At 37.3% G+C, this 21,129-nt stretch overlaps 1 protein-coding gene across 1 annotated transcript in view; it reads left to right on the top strand.

Moving 5' to 3' along the window:
- CPB2 (carboxypeptidase B2) overlaps window positions 1-21,129 on the top strand; it is an 80,865-nt gene that overhangs the window by 29,904 nt on the left and 29,832 nt on the right. Inside the window, exons 3-5 of the mRNA XM_053708005.1 lie at window positions 8,271-8,395; window positions 8,483-8,591; window positions 16,828-16,929. Coding sequence (XP_053563980.1) covers window positions 8,271-8,395; window positions 8,483-8,591; window positions 16,828-16,929 — 336 coding nt within the window. The remainder of the gene's footprint in view (window positions 1-8,270; window positions 8,396-8,482; window positions 8,592-16,827; window positions 16,930-21,129) is intronic.

Genomic DNA, 21,129 nt, shown 5'->3' with positions numbered 1-21,129 from the left:
TAATAACTTTCCAATTTACGTCTATTATCAATTTTGCATCATTCTCTTTGTATCCCTTATTGAAGGAGCAGAAATGCACTACTGGGAGCTAGCTGAACATATGGGTAGGCCAATGATAAGAGGTATATATGTGCAGCCACTAATCAGCAGCTAGCTCACAGTTCCTGAGCCTACTTAGGTTTGACTTTTAAAAAGGGATAGCAAGAGAACGAAGCAAGTTAGATAATAAAGTAAACTGGAAAGCAGACCGCAGATAAACAACACATCTGCTATAGCTCCGCCATCTGTCCAAACTGCTGATCACATTTATTACACACAATACATGCTGGTGCTAAAGGGATAGAATGGTCAAAAATGAAATGTGCATGGGTCTACTTAAATTTAAAATATTAGCATTTTTACAATATACTTCTATTAGCAAAAATACTTCTAGTAAAAGTTAGTACTGTTTTTCAGAGGCATAAGGACATATCCTGCGAGGGCCCATATTCAAATACTGCACATGCTCAGAGAGTCAGCAGTGGTTGTGTATTGCTTCATTTGTGTCAAACAAGCCACTGCTGAATCTCTGAAAAGGTGCTGTGTTTGAATACTGGTGCATGGGCCCTTACAGGATATGTGCGTATGCTTCTGAAAAAATCGTAATTAGTATATTGCAAAAATGCTTATATTTAAAACTTAAAGGGATAGTAGTCAAAATTACCTTTCATGATTCAGATAAGCAACTTTCTAATTTACTCCTATTATCAATTTTTCTTTTTTCTCTTGGTATCTGGAATGTAAGCTGGAATGTAAGCTTAGGAGTCAGTCCATTTTTGGTTCAGCACCCTGGGTAGTGCTTGCTGAATGGTGGCTACATTTAGACACCAATCAGCAAGCGCTACCTAGGTGCTGAACCAAAAATGGTCCGGCTCCTAAGCTTACATTCTTGCTTTTCAAATAAAGATACCAAACGGATGAAGAAAAATTGTTAATAGGAATATTTAGAAAGTTTCTTAAAATTGCATGTTCTATCTGAATCATGAAAGTTTCATTTTGAGTAGACTATCACTTTGAATGAACCAAAGCACATTTTATTTTTTACATTTCTATCCCTTTAATAACAAAATACTGAAATATTTTACATGGATATGACTGAGAGTAACAATAATGAATTCCGTCCATTCCTTTAACTTTATTTTAATAAAAACTTTTCTTGTCCCCTGTCTGGAGGTTAGATCAATAAAGCCTGAGCTAGTGATTACAATTTAATTTGTACTCCTTATGCATCTGGAGAGACTTCATGTCCACACTTGGAGGCCGATTTAACAAGCAGTGGATGCTGTAATCTACACCCGTGGTTTCAGGTTCCCCTGAAACAGAAGTTAAGAAGCAGCGGTCTTAAGACCGCTGCTCCTTAACTCATACACCACCTCTTAGGCGGCGGACAGCAATCATCCCGATCATATCTGATCACACGAAATGCTTGTGCAATGATAAATGACGACAGAGTATTCTGTCTGCATTTATCGGTGTGGGGTCATGTCCGCCCGCACATTAATAAATCGTCCCCTTGGTCCGCACACCTGACTTCAATGTAATGAATGTGCCAACCAGTGGCTCAGTCGATACAGGTTCTGATTGACTGTAGTGAAGTGACTCCTGTGATAGCAATATTTTTATTTATTTTTTAATATCCAGCTTTATTAGTAGATACAATTACACATTATGGAATATGAATGCAATAAAGGTAACACATCTGAAACTTTAAAGACCAAGTACTTTTTTGTTAAACAGCAATTAATTAATTTGTTTACTAATAGAATACGATTGTAAACTAGGAGACATCTGTTAAAGGGGCAGTCTAGTCAAAATTAAACCTTCATGATTCAGATAGGGCATGCAATTTTAAACAACTTTCCAATTTACTTCTATTATCTAATTTGCTCAATTCTTTAGATATCCTTTGTTGAAGAAATAGCAATGCACATGTGTGAGCCAATCACACAAGGCCTCTATGTGCAGCAACCAATCAGCAGCTACTGAGCATATCTAGATATGCTTTTCAGCAAGTGATATCAAGAGAATGAAGCAAATGAGATAATAGAAGTAAATTAGAAAGTTGTTTAAAATGACATGCTCTTTCTAAATCACGAAAGAAAAAATTTGGGCTTCATGTCCCTTTAACTGAAACACAATAACAATAGAATACAAGTAGAGAAGAATAGATAGCAGTCCTGTAGGAGCTGTGTTAATTAGGGCCTGTCCCTAAGATAGCAGATCATGTTTAGTTATTATCATCAGAAATAAAATATATACAAGTAGTTCATAAGACAGATGTTATGTGATAGTATTAATTCCTTTTTATGTTTAGATTTATTAACCTTCACATAATATGGAAGAGATAAAAAAATTCAAATTTGCACCTCCTCAGCTTTGATGAATATAACATACTACGCTATCTTTCGCAATTTTCCCCAGGACAGGCCTTGGTTTTGGTATTCTGTCCCATATGTATAATTGTCCTGGGATTCTGCCCAACATTGTAAAAATTTGCTCTGAGCTGTGGGATTAGTAAAGGTATCTGTGACTGTGACAATTAGACATGAGGGGGTCGATCCGATATAAATCGTCGCCCGCAAAAGCCGGCGACGCCAATATTTACGCTGGTTTGGTATCACATATACGGCGTAACCTAGAAGTTACGCGCGTATATTTCTGCCGTCGCCTGTAGTTTTTTGGACTATAGGCAGGTATACCAAACCAGCGCAGTTTGGTATCCAATATGCAGCGTAAGGACTTACGTGGCGAAAATGGAGAAAACTTACTCCATTTTCACCTCGCCACAAAAAGCAGCCGTAAGAAGCCTTACGCTGACTATTGGAGCCCCGTAACTCCCTAAACTGGCTGCTAAAATAAACCTAACACCTAACGCATGCGCAATGTCTATCTTCCTGTCAACCGCGATCTGCTAAATAAAACCTAACACCTAACGCATGCGCAATGTCTATCTACCTGTCAACCGCGATCCCCCCCCCCCCCGAAATCCCTAATAAAGTTATTAACCCCTAAACCGCCGCTCCCGGACCCCGCCGCCATCTACATAAACTAACCCCCTACTGTGAGCCCCTAAAACCGCCGCCATCTACCTTATCTATCCCCTAATTAGAACCCCTTACACCGCTGTCATCTACCTTATCTATCCCCTAATCTGACCCCTTACACCGCCGCCACCTATATAAAAATTATTAACCCCTAATCTAATCCCCCTATAACGCCACCAGCTATATTAATATTATTAACCCCTAATGTAAGCCACTTACACCGCCGCCATCTCTATTAAAATGATTAACCCCTTATTTAATCTACCTACCCCGCCGCCAGCTATATTATCTATATTAACCCTAAGTATATTATAGTTAATATAGGTATTACATTATATATATTAACTATATTAACCATAATTATATTAGGGTTAATATAGTTAATATAGTTACTATAGTATTTATATTAACTATAGTAACTCTATCTAACCCTAACACCCCTAACTAAATTTATATTAAATTAATCTAATTCATTTATAAACTAAAATATTCCTATTTAAATCTAAATACTTACCTATAAAATAAACGCTAAGATAGCTACAATATAATTAATAATTACATTGTAGCTATGTTAGGGTTAATATTTATTTTACAGGTAAATTGTTAATTATTTTAACTAGGTATAATAGCTATTAAATAGTTATTAACTATTTAATATCTACCTAGTTAAAATAATTACCCAATTACCTGTAAAATAAATCCTAACCTAAGTTACAAATACACCTACACTATCAATAAATTAAATAAACTACAAACATCTATCTAAAAATACAATTAAATTAACTAAACTAAATTACAAAAAAAAACAAACACTAAATTACAAAAAATAAAAAAAGATTACAAGATTTTTAAGCTAATTACACCTATTCTAAGCCCCCTAATAAAATAATAAACCCCCAAAATAAAAAAAATTCCCTGCCCTATTCTAAATTAAAAAAATTTAAAAGCTCTTTACCTTACCAGCCCTTAAAAGGGCCTTTTGTGGGGCATGCCCCAAAGAATTCAGCTCTTTTGCATACAAATACAATACCCCCCCCCATTACAACCCACCACCCACATACCCCTATTCTAAAACCACCCAAACCCCCCTTAAAAAAGCCTAACACTACCCCCCTGAAGATCTCCCTACCTTGAATTCACCACACCGGGCCGAACTCCTGATCCGATCCGGGCGATGTCTTCCTCCAAGCGGCAAAGAAGAATTCTTCCTCCGGCGATGTCTTCCTCCAAGCGGCAAAGAAGAATTCTTCCTCTGGCGACGTCTTCCTCCAAGCGGCAGTAAAGTCTTCATTCTTCCGGCGGCATCTTCAATCTTCTTTCTTCGCTCCGCCGCCGCGGAACATCCATCCCGGCCGACTACTGAACTACGAATGAGGTACCTTTAAATGACGTCATCCAAGATGGCGTCCACCGAATTCCGATTGGCTGATAGGATTCTATCAGCCAATCGGAATTAAGTTAAAAAAATCTGATTGGCTGATTGAATCAGCCAATCAGATTCAAGTTCAATCCGATTGGCTGATCCAATCAGCCAATCAGATTGAGCTCGCATTCTATTGGCTGATCGGAACAGCCAATAGAATGCGAGCTCAATCTGACGCGGACGCCATCTTGGATGACGTCATTTAAAGGTACCTCATTCGTAGTTCAGTAGTCGGCCGGGATGGATGCTCCGCGGCGGCGGAGCGAAGAAAGAAGATTGAAGATGCTGCCGGAAGAATGAAGACTTTGCTGCCGCTTGGAGGAAGACGTCGCCGGAGGAAGAATTCTTCTTTGCCGCTTGGAGGAAGACATCGCCGGAGGAAGAATTCTTCTTTGCCGCTTGGAGGAAGACATCGCCCGGATCGGATCAGGAGTTCGGCCCGGTGTGGTGAAGATAAGGTAGGGAGATCTTCAGGGGGGTAGTGTTAGGCTTTTTTAAGGGGGGTTTGGGTGGTTTTAGAATAGGGGTATGTGGGTGGTGGGTTGTAATGGGGGGGGGTATTGTATTTGTATGCAAAAGAGCTGAATTCTTTGGGGCATGCCCCATAAAAGGCCCTTTTAAGGGCTGGTAAGGTAAAGAGCTTTTAAATTTTTTTAATTTAGAATAGGGCAGGGAATTTTTTTTATTTTGGGGGTTTATTATTTTATTAGGGGGCTTAGAATAGGTGTAATTAGCTTAAAAATCTTGTAATCTTTTTTTATTTTTTGTAATTTAGTGTTTGTTTTTTTTTGTAATTTAGTTTAGTTAATTTAATTGTATTTTTAGATAGATGTTTGTAGTTTATTTAATTTATTGATAGTGTAGGTGTATTTGTAACTTAGGTTAGGATTTATTTTACAGATAATTGGGTAATTATTTTAACTAGGTAGATATTAAATAGTTAATAACTATTTAATAGCTATTATACCTTGTTAAAATAATTAACAATTTACCTGTAAAATAAATATTAACCCTAACATAGCTACAATGTAATTATTAATTATATTGTAGCTATCTTAGGGTTTATTTTATAGGTAAGTATTTAGATTTAAATAGGAACATTTTAGTTTATAAATGAATTAGATTAATTTAATATAAATTTAGTTAGGGGTGTTAGGGTTAGATAGAGTTAATATAGTTAATATAAATACTATAGTAACTATATTAACTATATTAGCCCTAATATAATTAGGGTTAATATAGTTAATATATATAATGTAATACCTATATTAACTATAATATACTTAGGGTTAATATAGATAATATAGCTGGCGGCGGGGTAGGTAGATTAAATTAGGGGTTAATCATTTTAATAGAGATGGCGGCGGTGTAAGGGGCTTACATTAGGGGTTAATAATTTTAATATAGATGGCGGCGGTGTTAGGGGCTCACTTTAGGGGGTTATAGATATAATATAGCTGGCGGCGGGGTACGGGAGCGGCGGTTTAGGGGTTAATAGCTTTTTTATTGTTAGGATAGTGAGGGGGGATAGCGGATAGAGGGTTAGAGGTGTCGACCTTTGTTAGGGAGGCGTGTTAGACTTGTCGGGCTATGTTAGGGAGGCGTGTTAGACAGTGCGGGTGTTTTAGACTTTAGTCAGGTTTTATAGGTGCCGGCAGTTTCTAACGTGCCGCAAGTCACTGGCGACGCCAGAAATTTGTACTTGCGCAGATTTCTGGACATCGCTGGTTTGTCAGACTTACGGCACGTTAGCATCTGACGGCGACTTATATAGGATAGCTCGAGTTGCGAGCTGAAACTGCGGGCGACACCGGTTCCCTCGCTTGCGCCGCAAACTGCGATCTATATCGGATCGCGCCCGAGGTCTTTGCTGGTTTACGTTACAACAATAGAATAATAAAACAAGTGAACAGGTGGATGTGAATCTCTGGTAGTTTACTAATTTGGTCAAGTTATACAATAATTAACCTCTTAAAGGACCAATCAACACATTAGATTTGCATAATCAACAAATGCAAGATAACAAGACAATGCAATAGCACTTAGTCTGAACTTCAAATGAGTAGTAGATTTTTTTTAAACAAATTTCAAAGTTATGTATATTTCCACACCCCTTGTACCATGTGATAGCAATCAGCCAATCACAAATGCATATACGTATAGTCTGTGAATTCTTGCACATGCTCAGTAGGATCTGATGACTCAAAAATTTTAAATATAAAAGACTGTGCACATTTTTTTTAATGGAAGTAAATTGGAAAGTTGTTTAAAATTACATGCTGTATCTAAATCATGAAAATTTAATTTAACCTGAGTGTCCCTTTAAGGACATATGACGGAATTTTTCCATCATAAAACAATTGAGCAAACTGAAATCTGTGTCCTTAAAGGGTTAACATTGAGTCTAATTTACATTGGATGTGTTTGGGGCAGAGCTTACTTGATTGCACAGCTGCAAAGTGTTCCCGGATTTTTAAATGTAGACAACTACGAAACTAGGTAGTTTATCTAAAAATCCCACATGATGTAGCTGCCATTTTGTTCTCATGGCAGCATGATAAAGAAAAATATTGCCTTACAAAGAATTTTTACAGCACTTTTACTGGTATGATTTTTAAGTATTCTATTTATGTTAATTTAATACAATTCAATATTGCTTGAAAGATTTAAAAATGACATATCGCTTCTGTTATCCATTCAATATTACAGTTAGGTAAATTTATTAAAAACAAATCGGATCTTTTCCAGATAAGCCCCGCCACTAATGCAAAAAGTGTGCGCGCGAAAAGTTAAGCCCCGCCACTATTTCTGATGTCTAGATCGCGCACCATAAAAACCACTCCTTATTAATAATATTAAATTGTTTTTGATAATGGCTAAACGGTACACTTCGCTCTATAATCCTGCTAAACTTGTTTGTTTCGTATCCATTGCTTAGAGGAGTACGGAACATTTTCTATGTGAGATCATAGATAGTGGAAGCAGATCGGTGCCAAGCCACTTCCTACAAGCAATGCACTCCCTCTCTGCAGTCACCTGTGCATTAAGGTGGGGCTAGGCGACTTCCAGTGTGAGCTATGACTGCTTAGTTAGCAACAGGTGAATGACAGTTGTGCTTATGCACCTGCACAGGGAACATGTCTTCTGGCACACAGCCCTCCCGGAAAGCACGGATCCTCTCAGCAGTGCTCTATGGAGTCTGCTCGTTCCTCGTTGTGCTGGTTAACAAGTCTGTACTCACCACATACAGGTAAAACTTGCTCGTGGTGTGGGAAGATTCATACACTATACCACAGATATCTCTAACTCATATGTGCCGGAACTGCTCCTGTATTTAGCTATATGGGGCTATTTGTTTTAAATTGTGCATTTTTGTTTCTTACTGTTTATTGATGTATGCAAAGTTATCGCAGTCAAATTTCAAGGTGTACCAAAGAAAAGGAAGAGGCAGTAGTACAAGTTTCATTTCAGTTTCATATCCTGTTTTTTTATTATCTTTTTTGGGTGGCGGGGGTTAACTTTTTGGCGGGGCTTATCTGGAAAAGATCCAACAAATCTATAAAAAAAATGGATGTGTTCATATACATAAAAATGCAATAAAGTCTGTAATAGTGTTTTTTATTTTTTATTTATAAATATAATTTTAAGTGGGAAAAATACGTTTTTGGTTCTATACAGAAAGAATCATAATTTACCTTTTACTAGAGGAAAACTGTTGTATATTAGTCATTTTTTTTTTCTTTTTAAAAAATAAAACAATATAGGTTATTCTCTGGAAACCCGATTCTCCAGAAAATATAATGACAGACAAGGAAGTTCATTTCTATATTAATATTTCCGCTGTAAATTATGTGAAGTCCAGGCTGAATGAGTCCGCAATTTCATACACGTGAGTTGCTGCATTTTACCATTCAATATCTTTTATCAAAAGTTAAGTTGTGTAATCATTTATTTCATTTTAACATTTACAATACAGGGTCTTGGTTGACAATGCACAAGAACTTATTGAACAACAGACATTAAACAATACAGTTAATCCTCGCGGCTCAGAGTCATATTATGAACAATATCATCGACTTGAAGAGGTAAGAATCATGCAGATAATTTCTGTAAACTATTATAGGGACATGATGCTCAAACATTTTCTCAGTTGTGTCTAAAATAGTTTTACTAAGCTTTTTTATTTTGAAAAAAAGATGAATGTTCCTGTAAAAAAATTCTTATGCATGATTTCACAATTTTATAAACAAATATAAATATGCAGCTTTTCCATATAAATAAAACATGCAGACTTGAATACATTGACCAAATCTTTAGTCTGAATTTTTAAAATATGCTGTAGTCCCTTATAGGGTAAACAATATGAAAATTAGCAGACAGAATAAAAAGTTAAAACATTCCGTATTACATGCTTATTAAACACTTTTGTCAACAGGGGTGGAAGGGGGACTTCCGTGTGGCAGCCATGAAAGGTTGTGACACTCTGAGCTGGGGAAAAGTTGAAAATAATCTTCTGAATATCACTGGGTTTTTGGATCATTAATTACTGTTTCAGCAATTAGTGTTTTGTAAACATCTACTAAACAGATTTAAGTGTTTATTTTGTCTGCAGTCCTGGTGTTCCAGAAATATACAGAGGCCTGTGGTAGTGGCCTAAACCCTGGTTGTATCTCTCTAGGATCTGCTGAAAGCAGTGCAATCTCAGTAGACACTGCAAACAACATGGAAAAGGCTTGAGAGTTTTTCAAGCAGCTGGTGAGCTTACTGGAAGAGCACTGATGCAATTTCTTAGAGGAAGTAAAGCTGTCTTTTGGATTATCCCAGCCCACTTATGCTAGCAGCTAGACATGTGCATGGCGAAAAAATTCGGTTCGGTTCGGATCGATTCAGAATTTTTCGAAGTTCGGTTCGGATCGATTCAAATTCGGAAAATTATGAATCGATTCGTTTCGGATTCGTTTCGGATTCATTCGGATTCGAAGAAATTCGGCTGGATTCGGTTCGATTCGGTTCAATTCGGTTCGTAAATTCGGCATTTCGGTAAGTGTTACGTGGGATTAGACTAGTATTATATTGTATATTAGGTGTTAACCTAACATACTGTACAATACTAGTGTAATCCCAATGGCCATCCGAATTTACGAATCGATTCGGTTCGATTCGGTTAGATTCGGAAAATTCGGCAGAATTTTAATTCGGAAATTCGGTTCAATCCGAATCGCTGAATTTGCCGAATTTTCCGAATTTCCGAATCGAAACGAATCGCACATGTCTACTAGCAGCATGGTAGAGCTGCAACAAGCAAATCGCTCGTTGATACAATATGCGACACCCCATGAAGCTGCCAGGGAGAACAAGTGAAATCATTAAGCCCCCGGCATGCAGAGAGGGGAAGTTTCTGGTATATCCAGCACCACATACTACAGCACCTTGCCTATGTAAGCTTCCACTGCAGTAACAGTGTACCACGGTACCCTATATGACTACATGGATGATGACCTGGGTTCAAAGATTAATACCACCGCACATAGAAATAAACAGACCGAAGATCGCTTCAGCTCTGACTTTCCTCAGGCACACATAATGCAGTAATAGACTGGCAACACAAGCCTGATTCCTGTGGTGTAGGCTGAAGGCTCATATTGTGGTGTGTTTATTACTGGTGGAAGTGCAATACTTGGACTTGCCCAGGACATAGAGTTAGCTGCCAAGCACAACAGAGTGTTATCTATAGATCTTTAGTTAATAATAGGCCTCAGTGGTGAGAGGATTATATTGATTTTTTAAAACAGAACAGGTGAGAGATAATCTTAGAATAGCAATGAGCTAAGGCTTAATAATTACTATCTGTATACCGAGATACTACTATATGTATGAGTGTTTGGGGGGAAATTCTTTACGAAGATCTACCTTTCTGATTGACGAAGGTCCTGATCCTACCAAAGACATTTCATTTGAGAGAAGCATTCATTTCAAGTATTAATGACCTACCAGGTTTATTAATTTGCCCTCTATTTTTCTTCATGATTTCATCAAGAGACAAAGTTAATAATCTCTTTGTGATCTTGATTGTCTAAAGTCTGGTATAAGCTATATGTACAAATTTTATTTTGCCCCCAAGCTTAGCATCTAACTTGATTTTGATGATAAACTTAAAACATTGTGGGACTTGTGAGGCAGCATGGTGGAGACTGCTTAATTGTACATTTTCACGGGTATATATGCTAATGATAATGGATGTGCATATGGCATATTGTTTTAATGCACTTTACTACACCCTACTTCAGGTCCATACTCTGAGTCTTATATTATATATTATAGGCTAAAGGACTTTATTGTTGACTTAAGACATATTTTAAATGTATTGAGTAAAACTGAGCTTCATATATGTTTTTGTACTTGAGCCATCCTATTATATGCAATACTGTTTGGTGTTTGATTTTTTTTCCTACCAATAGCCATATGTCTCATTGCTTTGCTGTATTACATCTGGTAGAGCTTAGTCTAAATATTAAGGCTATAGTATGAGTTTGAGGACCTCAGAGTTATGTTAGACAAAAATCAGTTACTATTTGTCATTTTATTTTATTTTGAGATATCTACCATTGCTTTATACTTAGTACTAGGGCTGTGCAATTAATTGCATGATGCAAATAATGGTAATTTTTTATTCTTGCGATTTTTGAAGAAAAAAAAAATCCTGCTTTCTTCAATTAAACAGAGGTGGAGTTCACCAGACTGGGAGGGATATAAGAGAGTAGAGAGTTGCAACATCCACAAAGGGTTCCTATAACTGACCTAAGCTCCCCTCTTCACTAGAAAACAAATTTGCAACCTTGTGTGAAATTGTGCACATCCAGGCTCGCCAGTGCGGTAACCAGATTGGCACTAAAGTAGCAAATAAATGCCCTGTCTTTCTCTACAATCATTACATTCACCTGTTGGGGACAATAATCTCTGACAGCATGCAATGTATTAATGTGTAGTGTGTGTTTATATTCTGACTGAATATGCAGTGCTTACAGACCCATTGTTACTCTAGATGGGCTGCTTTTGAATGTTGCCATGCACCTAGACAATCAGTAAAAGTAATATTTCTGCATGAGCAGCTTCAGAATGGCGTTATATAACGCTGAGTACACGGAATTAAAGTGAGATGGTCTTGACAAAGGCTAAATGGATTAGCTGAAACAGCGACTGTATTATGATGACTTTTTGCTAAATAAAGAATGTGTTTATGAAAAAAAACACAATTTATGTAAGAACTTACCTGATAAATTCATTTCTTTCACAATGGCCAGAGTCCATGAGCTAGTGACGTATGGGAAATACATTCCTACCAGGAGGGGGCAAAGTTTCCCAAACCTCAAAATGCCTATAAATACTCCTCCCACCACACACATACTTCAGTTTAACATATAGCCAAGTAGTGAGGTGTAAAAAGGAGTAAAAAAGCATACAAAAAAAGAGGAATTGGAAAATAATATTGTGCTTTTATACAAAAATATAACCACCAAAAACAGGATGGGCCTCATGGACTCTTGCCATTATAAAAGAAATTAATTCATCAGGTAAATTCTTACATAAATTATGTTTTCTTTCATGTAAATGGCAAGAGTCCATGAGCTAGTGATATATGGGATAAAATACCCAAGATGTGGAAGTCCAGAGAAGAGTCACTAGAGAGGGAGGGATAAAATAAAAACAGCTATTTCTGCTGATAAATTAAATCCAAAAAATAAGTTCTTCTTAAAAACAGAAGAATCAAACTGAAACAGCTGCCTGAAGATTTTTTCTACCAAAGACTGCTTCAGAAGAAGCAAATACATTGAAATGGTAAAATTTAGTAAATGTGTGCAAAGAAGACCAAGTTACTGCTTTTCAAATCTGATCAACTGAAGCTTCATTCTTAAAAGTCCAAGAAGTGGCAACTGATCTGGTAGAATGAGCTGTAATTCTCTGAGGCGGAGACTGTTCCACCTCCAAATAAGCCTTGTGAACCAAAAGCTTTAACCAAGATGCCAAAGAAATGGCAGAAGCTTTCTGACCTTTCCTAGAACCAGAAAATACAACAAATAGACTAGAAGTCTTCCTGATATCCTTAGTAGCCTCAACATAGTATTTCAAAGCCCTTACAACATCCAAAGAGTGTAACGATTTTTTAAGCAAATTTTTAGGATTCGGACACAAAGAAGGAACAACAATTTCCCTACTAATGTTGTTAGCATTCACAACCTTAGGAAGAAATTTAAGCAAAGTCCGCAAAACAGCTTTATCCTAATGGAAAATCAGAAAAGGAGACTCACAAAAGAGAGCAGACAATTCAGAAACTCTTCTAGCACTTAATAACAGGCTTGATACGGACCAAAGCCTGAACAAAACAGTGAATATCAGGAAGTTTAGCAATTGTTCTATGAAATAAAACAGAAAGAGCAGAGATTTGTCCCTTCAAAGTACTTGCAGACAAACCTTTATCTAAACCGTCCTGAAGAAACTGTAAAATTCTAGGAATTCTAAAAGAATGCCAAGAGAATTTATGAGAAGAACACCATGAAATATAGGTTTTCCAAATCCGATAATAAATCTTCCTAGAAACAGACTTAGGAGCCAGCAACATAGTATTGATTACTGAGTCAGAGAAACCTCTATGGCTAAGCACTAAACGTTCAATTTCCATACCTTCAAATTTAGTGACTTGAGATCCTGATGGAAAAACGGCCCTTGAGAAAGAAGGTCTGGCCTTAAAGAAAGTGACCAAGGTTGGCAACTGGACATCCGGACAAGATCCGCATACCAAAACCTGTGAGGCCATGCTGGTGCTATCAGAAACACATACAATTGTTCCATTATGATTTTGGAGATCACCCTTGGAAGAAGAACTAGAGGCAGAAAAATATAAGCAAGTTGGTAAGACCAAGGAACTGCTAATGCATCCACCATCTCCGCCTGAGGATCCCTGGACCTGGAAAGATATCTGGGAAGTTTGCTGTTTAGATGGGAAGCGATCAGATCTATTTCTGGAAGACCCCACATCTGTACAATCTGAAAAAAACACATCTCGATGGAGAGACCACTCCCCCAGATGCAAAGTCTGACGGCAGAGATAATCCACTTCCCAATTGTCTACACCTGGGATATGAATTGCAGAAATTAGACAAGAGTTGTATTCCACCCAAGAAAGTATCCGTGATACTTCTTTCATTGCTAAAGGACTGTAAGTCCCTCCCTGATGATTGACATATGCCACAGTTGTGATATTGTCTGTCTAAAAGCGAATGAAAAGTTCTCTCTTTAATAGAGGCCAGGCCTGAATAGCTCTGAAGATAGCATGGAGTTCTAAAATATTGATTGGTAACCTCGCCTCTTGAGGTTTCCAAACCGCTTGTGCTGTCAGAGACCGCAGACAGCTCCACGACCTGTAAAACTTGCATCTGTTGAGATCACAGTCCAGGAAGGACGAACAAAAGAGGCCCCTTGAATAATCTGATGATGGTCCAACCACCAGGACAGAGAGAGTTGAATATTGGGATTTAAGTATATCAATTGTGATATCCGAGTATAATCCCTGCACCATTGATTCAGCATGCAAAGCTGCAGAGGGCTAATATGAAAACGAGCATAGGGGATTGCATGACGCAAAGTGATTTTTTTTTGGCGCCAATGAACATCCAGAAATGACGCAACTCACGTCATAACAAGAGCGACTTCACGCCAAACAACCTAACGTCAATAAAGATGCAGGAAATGACGAAATTTGCGACACTATAGACGTACATATATATTTAAAACTTTATATTAATACATAAAGCGCCAAACATAGCTGATAATAATGATACATACTTACCGAAGACACCCATCACATTTAGCAGACAGCCAAACCAGTACTGAAAACTATCAGCAGAGGTAATTGTATAATAGTATCTCGTCGATCTGAAAAGGGAGGTAGGAGATGAATCCCTACGGCCGATAACAGAAAACCCTTGAAAAGATTTCCCATGAGTGAAACCATAAAAATCAACAGGCAATATCCTCTGACAAACACTGTACTCTGAGAGGAATTGGTCTTCAGAATGCTTAAAAGTGCTTATCATAGAAGAAATCAAAAAAATCAAGCACAAACTTACTTCACCACCTCTATAGGAGGCAAAGTTTGTAAAACTGAAGTATGTGTGTAGTGGGAGGTGTATTTATAGGCATTTTGAGGTTTGGTAAACTTTGCCCCCTTCTGGTAGGAATGTATATCCCATACGTCACTAGCTCATGGACTCTTGCCATTTACATGAAAGAAATAAGACCTGTAAGTGCCCTCATATGTGGAAAAGTTGTTTGAATATTGTGGAGGAGACACCCGGGCTTAAGAACACTAAATTCTACGAGTGAGTGCATGGATACTGTGGAGTATATATTTTTATATATATATATATATATATATATATACATATACATAATTTAGACATGTATATTTATGTATACATTATAGCCCTTTGCAGTCAAACGCCTTGTCATAACAAATACCTTAAACCCTTATAACTTTTTTTCCATATGTATGTGTTCATTTTTAACAGATAGTTTATATGAATGTAACCATATTTTTAACTGTATTTATGTTGTGTTTAGTGCAACTTTTTAGCGCGCTACCCTTTACTAGAGGGTTTCATGCAATCATGTATACTTTCAACAGTTACTGCACCACTTGTAATCTAGCCCTTTATATCTCATGATTTAGGTAGTGCTGTTTTTAGTGGAGGTTTTTAGACCATTGATCAAGAGTTTTATACCCTGTTCCATAAGTCTCTTGAAATATTAGGTGGCTATTACCTTTGCTTTCATTGCAAAGTAGCTCTGCACAGTGTAAGATTATTTATATAACACAAATGGCATTAGTGATCAGATGTTCATCCATATAATTTATTTTGTAGATACCCAACTATCCTCTTATGCAATTTTGTAGCTCTGTATTAGCAACACCCTGATACCTAAATCAGGATAAAGATGGCGCCAAATGTACAATAGTGTATATCCACACACAAACTAATAAAAATTACTATATACAATCAATATTATAGTCTAAATTGTGTCTATGTGCAAATAATGTCCAATGTCCCATCCCCTTAATGGAAGCTCTGCAATGGTCGTCTCAAATGAACCAAGGCCACTCTTCTTTCACCATCCACGGGGAATCTAATAACACAAGACAAACAAGAAGGTGCCTCTTTGTGTAGAACATCCTGATGACAATATCACCACTTGTCCCCAAGTAAAAGGTACTCATAATTCCAGCTCACTGACTCAGCGTGACAGGAACAAGCCTCAGCCGTCAGAACGATCATCTATGTATGCTCCCACTTCTTTCCCAAAATCACCAATTACTCCAGCTCGACTGAATAACAATTGTCTTTATTAAAGTCAAATAATGTAAAAGCTGGGCTTAAATACTGCCCAGTATTTGGGGTTTGAGCTTTATTCAGGGCAGTGGTTGAGTAACTGTTGGCATGGAGGTTATATGCATCCCACAGAGGGTCCCATGCAACCCCAACAGGGGGATTAGAAAAGAATATTCCATTTTCATCCTTAGAAAGAAATTTTGTGTATTGATCGCATATGTGGTCCTTTGAATGATACTGTTTGCCCATGACTGTCTCAAATATTTCACCAATTTTTGAGCAAATTCATATATAATTATATAATAATGATATTTTTTATCGATAGATGTAAAAAAATTAAATTTAATGTAATAATTTATTTGTAATGATATACAGTATGTAAAAGGAACAAATAAGTCAATACATAAGATTATTATTAACATTACTTATATGACATTGGGACAGTTTTTTCAAAGTTTTATCTAAACAACGGAATTTAAAAATGCAAAACAGTGGGGGGGGGGGGGGGGGGGGATTTGCTTTTCTTTCATTTTTCAGCCAGTAAACATTGGTAGCAGTGACGTAGCTGATACTACAGCATTCATTAACATTCTTTCAGGCAAAAGTATCCTCAAAATGTTAAAATGCTGTACTTTTAACGTCACAATGTCACAATGTCCCTAGTAGAGTAAAATTAAAGGACAGATGTTGTTAAGTGGTGGTAAAATGTATCTTCCTTTGGACCTCCAGAAAACAAATCTTGTACTGGCCTTGCAAACAGGATATGAAGCTAAATAGATTTTTTTTCTGTTGTAATTGCTTAATAATAATAATAATAATAACAATGTATTGAATCATTACTACATATTCAGTTTCTATTATAAATAATATACCCATCTATAAAGAATACAAAGTCTCACCAGGTGTAATAACATTTTATAAATGGTTTTCTTATTAGATCTACACCTGGATGGAACAAATAACACAGAAGCATCCTGACATGCTTGAGAAAATTAACATTGGTTACTCCTATGAAAGGCGCCCTCTCTATGTACTGAAGGTAATGTCATAGTGACATCCAGTGGCACAGATCACACTGACTCTTCTATAGAGAGCTACTTTATGGTGCACAAGTTAAGAATATAACTATAAATATTGTAATATCATTCCTATAAAAATAAAGAGCTGATTAAAGGGATATGCAACCCAAAAATTTTCTTTTGACAAATTTCTAATTTACTTCTATTATCAAATTTGTATTTGTTCTATTGGTAACTTTTGTTGAAAAGCAGGGACATATGCATAGGAGTTGGCTCATTTCTGGAGCACTATACGGCAGCAGTTTTGCAAGAATGATATTTCCTGCCATGTAGTGCCCCAGATGCATACCTAGGTATCTCTTTAACAAAGAATATCAAGGGAACAAAGCAAATGTTATAATATAAGTAAAATGAAACAGCATACTCTGAATCATACAAGATCATTTTTAGATTTCATATCCCTTTAAAATCTACAACAATTCTTTAGTGTTTGTAATCTTTATGCTTGCCTGCAATGGAAAGTTTCAAACAGATTTTAACGCTATTTTTCATACATACTAAGGGGCTGATTTTTCATCCGACAGACATCGATGAATGTCGACAGAATATGCTGTCGGCATCTATCATTGCACAAGCAGTTCTTGTGAACTGCTTGTGCAATGCTGCCCCCTGCAGATTCGTGGCCAATCGGCCGCTAGCAGGGGGTATCAATCGGCCCGATCATATAGGATCGGGCTGATTGATGTCCGCGGCCTCAGAGCAGGCCGATCAGTTATGGAGCAGCTTCATAACTGCTGATCCAATCAGCCAATCAGATTGAGCTCGCATTCTATTGGCTGTTCCGATCAGCCAATAGAATGCGAGCTCAATCTGATTGGCTGATGGGATCGGCCAATCGGATTGAACTTGATTCTGATTGGCTGATTCCATCAGCCAATCAGAAAATTCCTACCTTAATTCCGATTGGCTGATAGAATCCTATCAGCCAATCGGAATTCGAGGGACGCCATCTTGGATGACGTCCCTTAAAGGAACCGTCATTAGTCGGGAGACATCGGAAGAAGAGGATGGATCCGCGTCGCCTGCTTCAAGATGGACCCGCTCCGCACCGGATGGAAGAAGATCGAAGATGCCGCTTGGAGAAGATGTTTGCCGGTCCGGATGTCCTCTTCTTGCCGGATAGGAGGAAGACTTTGGAGCCTCTTCTGGACCGGATTATGGATCGCCAACCCCCGCTTGGGTTGGATGAAGATCTTGGAGCCAGGACGGATCGGTGATACCTGGATGGTGAAGACAAGGTAGGAAGATCTTCAGGGGCTTAGTGTTAGGTTTATTTAAGGGGGGTTTGGGTTAGATTAGGGGTATGTGGGTGGTGGGTTGTAATGTTGGGGGGGGGGGTATTGTATTTATTCTTTTACAGGCAAAAGAGCTGAAATTCTTGGGGCATGCCCCGCAAAGGGCCCTGTTCAGGGCTGGTAAGGTAAAAGAGCTTGTAACTTTTTTAATTTAGAATAGGGTAGGGAATTTTTTATTTTGGGGGGCTTTGTTATTTTATTAGGGGGCTTAGAGTAGGTGTAATTAGTTTAAAATTGTTGTAATATTTTTATTATGTTTGTAAATATTTTTTTATTTTCTGTAACTTAGTTCTTTTTTATTTTTTGTACTTTAGCTAGTTTATTTAATTGTATTTATTTGTAGCAATTGTGTTTAATTTATTTATTGATAGTGTAGTGTTAGGTTAATTGTAGGTAATTGTAGGTAGTTTATTTAATTATTTTATTGATAGGGTAGTGTTAGGTTTAATTATAACTTAGGTTAGGATTTATTTTACAGGTAAATTTGTTATTATTTTAACTAGGTAACTATTAAATAGTTCTTAACTATTTAATAGCTATTGTACCTGGTTAAAATAATTACAAAGTTGCCTGTAAAATAAATATTAATCCTAAAATAGCTATAATATAATTATAATTTATATTGTAGCTATATTAGGATTTATTTTACAGGTAAGTATTTAGCTTTAAATAGGAATCATTTATTTAATAAGAGTTAATTTATTTCGTTAGATTTAAATTATATTTAAGTTAGGGGGGTGTTAGTGTTAGGGTTAGACTTAGCTTTAGGGGTTAATCCATTTATTAGAATAGCGGTGAGCTCCGATCGGAAGTTTAGGGGTTAATAATTGAAGGTAGGTGTCGGCGATGTTAGGGAGGGCAGATTAGGGGTTAATACTATTTATGATAGGGTTAGTGAGGCGGATTAGGGGTTAATAACTTTATTATAGTAGCGCTCAGGTCCGCTCGGCAGATTAGGGGTTAATAAGTGTAGTTAGGTGTAGGCGACGTTGTGGGGGGCAGATTAGGGGTTAATAAATATAACATAGGGGTCGGCGATGTTAGGGCAGCAGATTAGGGGTACATAGGGATAACGTAGGTGGCGGCGTTTTACGGAGCGGCAGATTAGGGGTTATAAAAAATATGCAGGGGTCAGCGATAGCGGGGGCGGCAGATTAGGGGTTAATAAGTGTAAGATTAGGGGTGTTTAGACTCGGGGTACATGTTAGGGTGTTAGGTGCAGACGTAGGAAGTGTTCCCCCATAGGAAACAATGGGGCTGCGTTAGGAGCTGAACGCTGCTTTTTTGCAGGTGTTAGGTTTTTTTTCAGCTCAAACAGTCCCATTGTTTCCTATGGGAGAATCGTGCACGAGCACGTTTTTGAGGCCGGCCGCGTCCGTAAGCAACTCTGGTATCGAGAGTTGCTTTTGCGGTAAAAATGCTCTACGCTCCTTTTTTGGAGCCTAACGCAGCATTTGTTTTAACTCTCGATACCAGAGTTAATTTTATGGTGCGGCCAGAAAAAAGCCCGCGGAGCGTTAACAGCCCTTTTACCGCCGAACTCCAAATCTAGGCCTACCTATCTAGATATCTCTTTAACAATGAGTGAGAAGAGAACAAAGCAAATTTGATAATTGAAGTAAATTGGAAACTTTGTATTCTAATTGTGTTCTCTATCTGAATCACAAAAGGACTTTTGTGTTTCATATCACTTTAATTATTGTGCTTGCTCACAATTCAAAAATGCTCTTTCACTTTTATAGCTTTCAAAAACTAAGGCCCAGATTACGAGTTTTGCGTTAGAGGCTGTGCGGTGCTAACGAGCCATTTTCCCTCACCGCTCACTTACATGCAGCACTGGTATTACGAGTTTTCATCAACCCGTCGTTAAAAGACAAGAAGTGAGCGTTGAGCAAAATTTTGCTCATTACCGCACTCCAATACCAGCGCTGCTTAAGTCAGCGGCGAACTGGTCGTACGTGCACAATTTCCCCATATGAATCAACTGGGCGAGCCGGCTGAGAAAAAGTCTAACACCTGCAAAAAAGCAGCGTTGATTCCTATGGAGAAATAAAAATTATGTTTACACCTAACACCCTAACATGAACCCCGAGTCTAAACACCCGTAATCTTACACTTATTAACCCTAATCTGCCACCCCCGACATTGCCGACACCTACATTATATTTATTAACCCCTAATCTGCTGCTCCGGACACTGCTGCCACCTACATTATATGTATTAACCCCTAATCCGCTGCCCCCATCGCCGACACCTACAAACTATTTATTAACCCCTAATCTGCTGCCCCCAATGTCGCTGCCACCTGCCTACATTTATTAACCCCTAATCTGCCGCCCCCAACGTCGCCTCCACTATATTAAAGTTATTAACCCCTAAACCCAAGTCTAACCCTAACCCTAACACCCCCTAACAAATATAATTACAATAAATCTAAATAAATATTACTATCATTAACTAAATTATTCCTATTTAAAACTAAATACTTACCTATAAAATAAACCCTAAGATAGCTACAATATAACTAATAGTTACATTGTAGCTATCTTAGGGTTTATTTTTATTTTACAGGCAAGTTTGTATTTATTTTAACTAGGTAGAATAGTTATTAAATAGTTATTAACTATTTAATAACTACCTAGCTAAAATAAATACAAAGGTACCTGTAAAATAAAACCTAACCTAAGTTACACTAACACCTAACACTACACTATAATTAAATAAATTAACTAAACTAAATACAATTAAATAAATTAAATTAAATTAAATTAGCTAAAGTACAAAAAAAACAAACACTAAATTACAGAAAATAATAAAGAAATTACAGATATTTAACCCCTTAATGACCGGACCATTTTTCAATTT

This window comes from Bombina bombina, chromosome 3 (assembly GCF_027579735.1).
Source record: "Bombina bombina isolate aBomBom1 chromosome 3, aBomBom1.pri, whole genome shotgun sequence".
NCBI classification, from domain to species: domain Eukaryota; kingdom Metazoa; phylum Chordata; class Amphibia; order Anura; family Bombinatoridae; genus Bombina; species Bombina bombina.
This window is presented reverse-complemented; position numbering and strand designations above follow the sequence as displayed.